The sequence below is a fragment of the Eurosta solidaginis genome, chromosome 2, assembly GCF_040869045.1.
Source record: "Eurosta solidaginis isolate ZX-2024a chromosome 2, ASM4086904v1, whole genome shotgun sequence".
In the NCBI taxonomy this organism is placed as follows: domain Eukaryota; kingdom Metazoa; phylum Arthropoda; class Insecta; order Diptera; family Tephritidae; genus Eurosta; species Eurosta solidaginis.
This window is the reverse complement of record NC_090320.1, coordinates 260,907,667-260,917,453: the sequence shown is the minus strand read 5'-3', so window position 1 is coordinate 260,917,453 and position 9,787 is coordinate 260,907,667. Positions and strand designations below refer to the sequence as shown.

Sequence of the window (9,787 nt, the reverse complement as noted above, 5' to 3'; positions counted from 1 at the left end):
TTCACGTAAAAATGTCATTAGTAAATAATGGAGATGCCATAACGAAATATACTCATTGGGCATGTTAACTTATTCAGGTAAACGTCTAGAACAGGAGTATACTGCTAATACACGTCCAAAACGACCGAGAGAGGTGACCTTGACAACAATAATCCTAAGGCGGAAAAGAAAAATTGTATCTCTGTCCGGAGATATTTTTTCAGTTGAAGTTGGCAATTGTCATGTAGTTGTTGGAATGTTTTTGTGCACTGAAAAAGATTTTGTATACGAAGGGATTTTGCACGCATTTAATTTTGATCACACCTCATTAGTGGACCGGCTAGGGTAATTTTTTATAAGCTCACCTGAAGGCCGCCAACGCAACCCGGGGTCATTTTTCGGTTTTTCGTCAATACCTTTTGAACGATCTAAAATTTTTATTTCCGCCTTCGAATTATTGTTATCGAGGTAAATACGTATTCCGAATATTCTAAATTAACGGTTTATCCCGAACGCTTCCATGAATACTTAACGGAGAAGAGCTTGCCGAAATTTCAGAATAAAAAGGTGAATACTTCCTGTGTAGCAGGACCGCACAAAAGCTTAACTCTTCTGTCAAAGTCAAAGTAGGAATATAGAGTAAGACAATAAGCCATTTTCTTTTATATTTGTTTTTGTCAGTTCATTGCGGCTGCTGAGTAGCGTATTACCCCATGTCGGCTGCCTGTTCAAAATCATGCTATTTCAAAATAGTTTTCAAAAATTTCCCAATTCAGGATTTGTCACAAAACCGCCCTATATTAGAGTTAGATTGAAGAACGCTTCTTATGACAAAATGCATTGAACTTATGCTCATGTAAGGAGTTTTGGAAACAAATTTTGAGATAGCGCATTTTTGAATAAAATTCTAACGTACGGCATTCTTCAAACAATTTCTGAAAGAATGACCAAACCAACATAACTTTATCAATTCACGAAATATTTAGTAGAAAATTAATTATTTCCCCCAAAACCTGTTGGCATTTACAAATTTATTATCACTACTAATATACTACTAAAGATACTTGTCTACTACAATTTCACTGAAGGGGATTGAATTATTCCCCGATTTCCTTACTTCGTAAAAGCAACCCGTCCAGATTTTTCAATTTGGGAGTGTCAAAGATCTGTCATCATTGAAGAACAAATCTCTAGTAATTGAATCATGGGCATAAGCTATGTACAAATTTACATGATTTTTTTTGCTTTGTTTACATTTTTTTTAAAGTGTTATTTCCGTGAAATGTGCTTTATTTGTTTTACAATAAAATATGAATTGTTTTGTACAAATATAAAGTGTAGCTATTGTTTTCTTGGAAAAAAATCTACCAACTTCTACCACTATTTTAATTTTTCGTCTACCACCATTCTCTTTTTAAAGGTCCGTGCACTGACAGATCGGTCATATATCATGGACAGCGTCGTTCAGTAGACCACCGGAGTTGACTCCAGCACATCCGTCACTGCTTTTAAAGCTGAAGACATTGGTGCTTTATCGGTAACCTGACACGACCTATCTTATGAGTGTGCAATGTAAACGAAAACTCACCGACGTGCAACGCCCGTACGTACGTAGCCCGGAACGTAGAAATCAAAACAATTTTGATTTTTTCCGTAAGAACGTGTCAGCTGATCGCTCTCTCACTAGACAGAGTTGCCTAGTAAACTTTTATGCAAAAACACCTAATTAAAGTTTGAAAAATTGTGAAAATAATTCGAAATAATTATGTAAAAGTGCAGATTATAAATATGTAATCTACTTATATTTATTTAATATTAATTCCAGCCTTTTACAACATCAAACATTTAATTGGAAAAAGTTGATGTTTCCATGCTTGGGGGTTCGGTCAAACGTGTTTCGTACGACAAACGTTCGTACGTACGGAACACGTCGGTGGGTATTTGCCCCTTTATGCAAATCATAAGGCTTTGAGTATATTTTCCTGTGAGGCATTTTATAACAAAACCACCACTTCAGTAGACTCTTCCATTCTCTTTGAGCTCAGTCGCAATCTCTTTCAGGTAACACAAATGCAAACAATAATTTGAGCGCGCTGATAAGGAAAAGAGAAGAGAAAAAAGCGAAAATGTCTCGGCCGTCTTTTGGCCAGAAGAACGATATTTCTGAATGAAAATACAAAACATTTAGTTGGTGAACAAAATTCGAAGACAGTGTGACGTGCACAAGAATTGGATTGATGTGGACCGTGGTGCAAAATACGTATCTAAGAAATTTTACTCTTTAAAATAAATATATTACAGAAGATATTAAACAATTTGACTAAATTTTGAATAAAAAAAAATTAAATATGGACGTTTATGCAGTAACGGGCTTAAGGAAACCAGAAATCGTAGAACATATTAGTAAATACAGTGATTTGGGTGAGAATATAAATACATTTGGAATTGATAAAGAAATTTTAGATTTTTTTTATCGTTTGACCGTGCGAATAGTTATAAGTACATAAATATGTATGCACTCAGGTAGAATGCGTATGTACATTAGGGATGTTGCGAATGTTGGAGTTCGAAAACGCGGAGCTTCTTGTGTTCATATTGACCGACTATGTTTAAATTCGTTAGTCAGTCTGTAGTTGGTATAATATTTATATACCTACTTACCTATGTACATATTGTTTTAAAAATAGCCGCTTTATATAATCCCTGTGGGGTTCCCCCCGTAGAATATACCAGCGGCAAAGAGGCGACAAAAATGAAATTAAAATCCAATAGGTACATGGTTGTTGTGAGCTTGGGTCCTGCTACATAAAAGCCTCCAAAACAACAAGCTTCAGATGAAATCTCCATTTCTGGTGACGACCACGGTTGCAAAACTCCGCCTCTAAATTTGAAGTTTATGTTGAATGGGCATCGGAAAAATTATAGTTTTTTTTTATCCTTGCAAATACAGCTGAAATGCGTTTTATCTTTCATGAAAATGAAATGGTATATTAATTTCGGCACGAATCCCAAAATTGTAAGTCGTCAAAGGAAATAGATAGACCCACCATTAAGTATACCGAAATAATCAGGATGAAGAGCTGAGTTGATTTAGACATGTACGTCTGTCTGTTTGTATGCAAACTAGTCCCTCAATTTTTGAGATATCGTGAGAAAATTTGGTAATCGGGTATATTTAGGTGCCTGGTTAGACATTTGTCGGAACGGGCCGGATCGGACCACTATAGCATATATCCTCCATACAACCGATTTTTCAGAAAAAGAGGATTTTTGTCATATCTTCCTTAATTATCAGATTGAAGCTTCAAACTTCACCATATACTTTCGTATATTGCACATATTGTTGTCTGAAAAAACGGATGAGATCGGTCGTATATATAGTATACATATATCCCCCACATCCGATTGTTCGGATAAGAAACTTTTCTTAATTACTGCCCTATTTTAAGAGCTAGGGGCTTCAAATATCAACGAATACTTACGTATATAGCATATATTGTTGTGTGAAAAAATCATAGAGATCGATAGTATATACAGTATATATATGGTGGTATATATAGTATATATACGGTGGTATATATAGTATATATATATAGTATAAATATATATTTTTTCGCAATTGCAGCCCCATTTTAATAGCTAGAAGCTTCAAATTTGACCAAATGCTTACGTATATAGCACATATTATTGCCTGCAAAAATCATACAGAGTTGTGGTATATATATTATATACCCCATATAAACTGTCATTTTTGCCCCTTTTTTACGGCTAGAAGCTTCAAATTTCATAAAATACTTACGTTTACGTCATATATTGTTGAAATACCTGATTCGTAGTTATAGTTTTTACATGCAGACCACAAAAAACGTGAAACTTTGCATCCTCACACAAAGTACCCACCTATTTTTGATATTAAATTTATCTTAAAAATCGTTTAGGTATGTACATCTGTTCACTATATATTTCTTATCTTATACTTCAGACTATTTGTAGATTACGAACGGGATAAGATTATTGTTCAGACCCATTCATGAAAGGTATGAAGTCTTCGGCACAGCCGAAGACAGTCCCGTCCTTACTTGTTTTATTTTAACTTTAGTCTTTGACATCCGAATTTTTAAACCTATGTATATGCCATTGTTTTGGACTTGCTCTATAATTCCTTTTTTTCCTTCTTTTTTCCTTTTGAGATCTGAAGTCGTTTTTATATAATTGAGTCTGCTAAACCAGTTGTAGCCCCATAAATATTGATTTTTGGCTCCCCAAACTGTAAAAAAAATGACTACAGCAACGGCTACAGAGTTTTAAAGGACATTAGGAAAATTTTAAAGTTTCAAACTAAGGGGTGTTCTTTCGCAACTTTTTTATTTCGTATGGAGACCAACCAAGTTTTAAGGCCGATTGGGAATTGCGACTTCTATAACACTAGTCAGGAGAAGTAAAACACCAGTCGGAACCGCGATGTTGCTTTTGTGGTGTCAAGGAGACTTCGCCACTTAGTACGATTGTCTACGCTTGTGAACGAGCGTCTACCCATAATCCGCATCGATGTAAGTGAACTATGTAAGTGAAAGTTGTTCGGTCCAACAGACGGAGACATCAACCCTCTCGATAAACATCTCCCAACGGTGTTTCTGAGCGTTGTCGCAAGGAAAAGAGAGAATAATGCCCAAAAAATTTGCGGTGAGGTTGACTTGTCCGATAGCCCATTCCCCGATAACAAAATATATAAAAAAGGCAATATCCCGGCTAAAAGTTACATGGGGCCGAGAAATGACGAACAAATCGCCGAGCTTTTCAAACAAGGGAGAAAAGAGTTCATATAGACCGCCTTATACACAAAAAAGACGCTAATTACCACGAATCAGCTAAAGACTGAAGCCCAACAACACCGAACTGATGGGCACTATCAGTTAGAGTTCTTGATGATCGACTATTCGAATAATCGATTGGCAAAAGTTGTTTTGTAAAATAATGGATTATCACCAAATCGGCTAGTAATTTAGAGGATTCAAGGGGTTAATAAGCGCAATTCAGAGCTTCCGCAACTCAATGGTCAACCTCAGCTACGCGACCCGATTTCTGTTAATTTCACAACATATATAACAATTCCCAGAAATCATTGAACAATTTTACAAGAAGATACTATTCGAGCTTTCTGCGCTTCGAGGGCGATCTTAAGGCCACAATAGAGGTAGACGGTTGGCGCAAGGGTGCTCAATTGGCGGACGAGGCGATACATGTGTACACAGATGGTTCCAAAGTAGTGGAAGGAGTAGGGTTTGCGGTATACTGTGCTGATCCGGAAATAAACAGATCCTACAGGCTGCCGGATTACTGTAGCGTTTTCCAAGCGGAAATAGTAGCCAAACCAAAGCAGTAGAAACCCTAGAAGTGAATAGCTTAAGCTGCAACCGTGTTAACTTTTATATTGACAGTCAAGCAGCAATTTAGACAATAATCTCCCATAGCACAGCATCTAAATGCGTGTTAGAGTGTAAGTAGTCCGTGGAGAGAATCGGGACAGGAAGAATCATACATCTATATTGGGTCCCAGGGCATATAGGTATAGATGGGAATGAAAAAGCGGATGAACTAGCTAAAAAGGGCGCATCCCTTGCAGCTTGCTGAGTAGACCTCCCAGTTAGACTGAGCGAGATTAAGCGAAGGCGAGAGGTGCACATGATCGAAAGGCGTGGGTTAAAGCGCGGGGCTTTAAATTGTCGAAGATTACAACCTTATACTAACAAAGTTGCTTCTATAATTAAAAACAGAGGAATGTAGACTCATGACGGCTAAACTGACTGGACACTGCCTTCTGGCGTCACATGCCTTTAAATTAGGCTTGGTCAGTGATAGCAGATGTAGGAAGTGCCGGTTGGAGGAGGAAACGATCGAGCACGTTCTGTGCTAGTGCCCTGCGCTTGCCAGGCTAAGACTCCAGCTATTAGGAGTGATACAGCTGTCATATCTAAAAGCAGCAGGTGGCTTAAGTCCTAGGAAGCTTCTAGTATTTGCCAAGAGGACGGAGTTATTGTATAACATATCCTGGTTTTTGATAGGGTTTTTTGGTCGTTAAAACGAACTTCTGGTAACACTTTGAACTCATCCAGTCTATGTGATGTCCTAATGGACCGGCCAGTTCAACCTAATATAACCTAATATTCGAGCACATAGATTGTCAAGAGCTCTAGTTTGCGCCTTTGCAGCCATGTCACTGTTGGTGGATATAAATTTGAAGGACTGTGTCTACCCGAGGGCTGTTAATGATGGCCCTACCGATGTCAGTTTGAAATCAAACTTGGACTTTGGGCTGAGTGGGCAATTAAAAAGCGAAAGCTCAAAGGATCATTGTCCAGAAAGTATTACTTTCGTCACGCGTAGCCGAAAGCAGGCGAAGGGTGAGACTTTCACTGAGTTGGGAAGCACAGTTGGAGGAGGACTTCATCTCGCTTTTTAGTTACCGCAAATTGGCGTCACTTCTTACACAATGACCAAAATCGATAATTAATGATGATCTATTAAATATATATGTTCTCAATTTTTTTTTTTTAGATGAACCAGCTAAGGAACTGATACAGTCAGCTATTGCCGTACAAAAGAACGCATATGTGCAATATAGTAATTTTCATGTTGGTGCCGCATTCCGGACGAAAGACGATCGCATCTTCACCGGTTGTAATGTTGAGAATGCCAGCTTTACGCCCACATCGTGCGCAGAACGTACAGCCCTTACGAAAGCTGTCAGTGAGGGATATAATGAATTTGTTGCCGGTGCCGTAGTTGCCTATCAAGAAGATGCCTTCACAACGCCATGTGGTGTATGCCGGCAATTTATTATGGAATTTGCAGAAAATGATATACCACTGTACATAACAAAATCGAAAGTTGGTGGCACGAAGTCCAATGATGATTTGGTTCTTTCTACCTCAATTTATAATTTATTACCTCATGGATTTCGTACGTTTAAAGCGAAGAATTGTTAATTATTATAATCGTTATGTTGTACCTACCTAGCGTGCATACTGCAGTATACCAAGGTATTAAGATGTACTTATATATTGTATATATGTATGTATAATGACAGCACCAAAAAAAAAATATAAGTAATAAATAGTTTTTATGATTCCTACATTAAAATAGACTCCAGTGAACTAATTTTAATGTGCAATGAAAGTAGGGAATACATTAGGGTGGTTAAAAAATGAGTTTCCCTCAAAACATACAAGTTTCTTTTAGGTACAAAAAATACTACTTAGGCAGTTCACAGGAGAGTCGTATTCGTTCTAAGCAGAGCCGGATTAACAAATAGGCAGAATAGGCAGTTGCGTGGGTCCCCGATTTTAGGAGGCCCCCGAAAACTTAAAAAGACTTCAAAAATTTTTTTACAAACATAAAATTCTAGAGAATGAAAGAAAAATATAATCAGAACTGAAAATAATTTTTACTCAAATAAATAAAACTCAATTGACCGCATTCAAAAGGCGACGACCGACGAACTAGACAAGGTTCCTAAAAAGGACATTTCCGACGCATTTGACAAATTGTATTAGCGTGCAAAGAAGTGTATCGAAGTGAAAGGAGAGTATATTGAATAATAAAAAATAATTAACTCAAAATGTACACTGGTTGTTTTTATTTTGAAAAATTTCGGTTATTTTTCAAACGGGGGGTGTAGAAGCCTTCAACTCTATTTTGACTGCTATGAGTTCAGTGAGTAAGTCATTGCAAAGTGAAAAAGCAGATTTGCAAACGTATGGTTTTTTGTACGGATCGTTAGAAGAGAGTTTAGTTTCAGCCCGTGAAAAGTTCAATGATTTTGAGGAAAAAAGAAAAAATTATTACCTGGTGTAGGTTATACTGAAATCGTGAAACGTACTCGTCGTAGAAAAAAAACAATCTAATGACGGAAATGCTCCAGAAGTAGAATTTTCGCCTCGCGATTATTTTAGGACAAAAGGTTTCCTGAAAATCATGGACAATCTTCACAGTGAAAGTATATGGAAGTTTCAGAGAGATTTGCATTTCTCATTAACTTTTATCTAAGTGATGGAGACCTCCACGAAGCTACAAATAACTTAGTTCGTTTTTATTCTAGAGATTTGGAAGAATTTTTCATTGAAATGAAACAATTCCAAAGTTACGTGAACTCCAGATACACTGATGCACAAAAAACTCATAGTCATTTGTATAAGATTCTAATGGAAGATCAATTAGCCGATGTATTTTCTAACACAGAAATAGCTCTTCGGATTGTTTTACATGTTTGATCACAAATTGTTCCGCCGAACGATCCTTCTCGCAATTAAAAAGAATCAAAGCTGCTGAAAGAGCTACAACGCGACAAAAGCGACTCGAGATGTTATGTATACTTTGCATTGAGTCAGATTTATTGAACAAAATCGATATTGATGATATAATTGATGAATTTGCCGAAAACACATGTAGAAAACGACATGTTTAAAATGTAGATAGTAATTTTATTGATATTATTACATTGTGACAATAAATTTTTTATGGAAGATATGTTTGTATGTTTTAATTGAAAAAAAGAAGGAAACGGATGTGAAAAAAGGGCCCACAAATTGATGGTTGCCTAGGGCCCCGTTGAAGGTTAATCCGGTCCTGGTTGTAAGTTTGATACTTTCTAAAATCCAAATGACATTTTCTTAAATCTATATAAAAGTTCTTATATCCAAATGAGGCTTTAAAATTCAAACTGACAATTCTAAAATAAACCTAATGCTTTCGTGTATTTCGAGATTCGGGAAAGGCCAATACATACATGTAAGGCGCGATAACCTCCGAAAGGATCTAAGGCCGAGCTTCTCTTCCAATTTGCGTCGTACTCCTTTTGATTTTCCCTACAAATTGGCCGGACGGAACCTACATGTTTTATGCCGACTTCGAACGGCATCTGCAAGGCAGATGAGTTTACACTGAGAGCTTTTCATGGCAGAAATACACCCGGAGCGCTTGCCAAACACTGCCACGGGGCGACCCCGCTTAGAAAAATTTTCTTCTAATTGAAAAGCCTTATTTCTAATATTTTGATGTTGCTTTGCCCGGGTTGTGAACCCAGGCCATACGGTGTGGTAGGCGGAGCACGCTACCATCACACCACGGTGGCCGCCCTAACGAAAAATATATTCTCGAACAAATGCGAGAAATCGGAAGCTCTACTTAAAACTTTATCGCCATAACTCTTTACTTGTCTATATCAGCACTCACTTAATGTAAGTATTGGGCACTTATATTTTAAGTCGCGTGACAACAACAAAAGGTAAAGAAACAAAATTGTAATCAATACTTATTGTTTTATCAAACTAACCTTGCTATTAAGTAATACAAATGGCTTTTAGTAGTAAAAAGGTAAACAATAGAGGGTTATAGTTAATAAATATGCAGTATGTATGTGTGTATATTAAGGTAATCCTTTGAAATCAAATCAATAATTTTTTGTTTTCGGTCCCTAGACCTAGTCCGTCTCGTTGGCAGGCTATCGAAACTAACTTTGTCCGATTTCTCCATGTTTGATACGCCAACCAACATATTTAGAGCAAATCTTCCAGCCTACAATGATAGCTTCAACAAATAGACGACGGCATCGCAAACAAGACCATAAATCTGCCAGAGAACTTTTCTTTCCAACACTCTAGGAGCCATCCTATTTTCCTTCGACACCGTCCATGATTCCGAGCCACTCATCATGACAGACATGGCGCGTGACTTTTTTCGTCGAGGGAGGACTTAACAAAAGAAGCATTTCTTGGCAAAAGTTATACTGCATTTGATTCCTAACTACCAT

The 9,787-nt window shown here is 37.2% G+C and overlaps 1 protein-coding gene across 1 annotated transcript; it reads left to right on the top strand.

Moving 5' to 3' along the window:
• The first annotated feature begins 2,149 nt into the window (after positions 1-2,149).
• Positions 2,150-7,598, top strand: LOC137242736 (cytidine deaminase-like). Its single transcript, XM_067769991.1, has 2 exons — positions 2,150-2,400; positions 6,535-7,598. The coding sequence occupies exons 1-2, from the start codon at positions 2,328-2,330 to the stop codon at positions 6,963-6,965; spliced, it is 504 nt and encodes a 167-aa protein (XP_067626092.1). The 5' UTR covers positions 2,150-2,327; the 3' UTR covers positions 6,966-7,598.
• Positions 7,599-9,787: the final 2,189 nt, after the last annotated feature.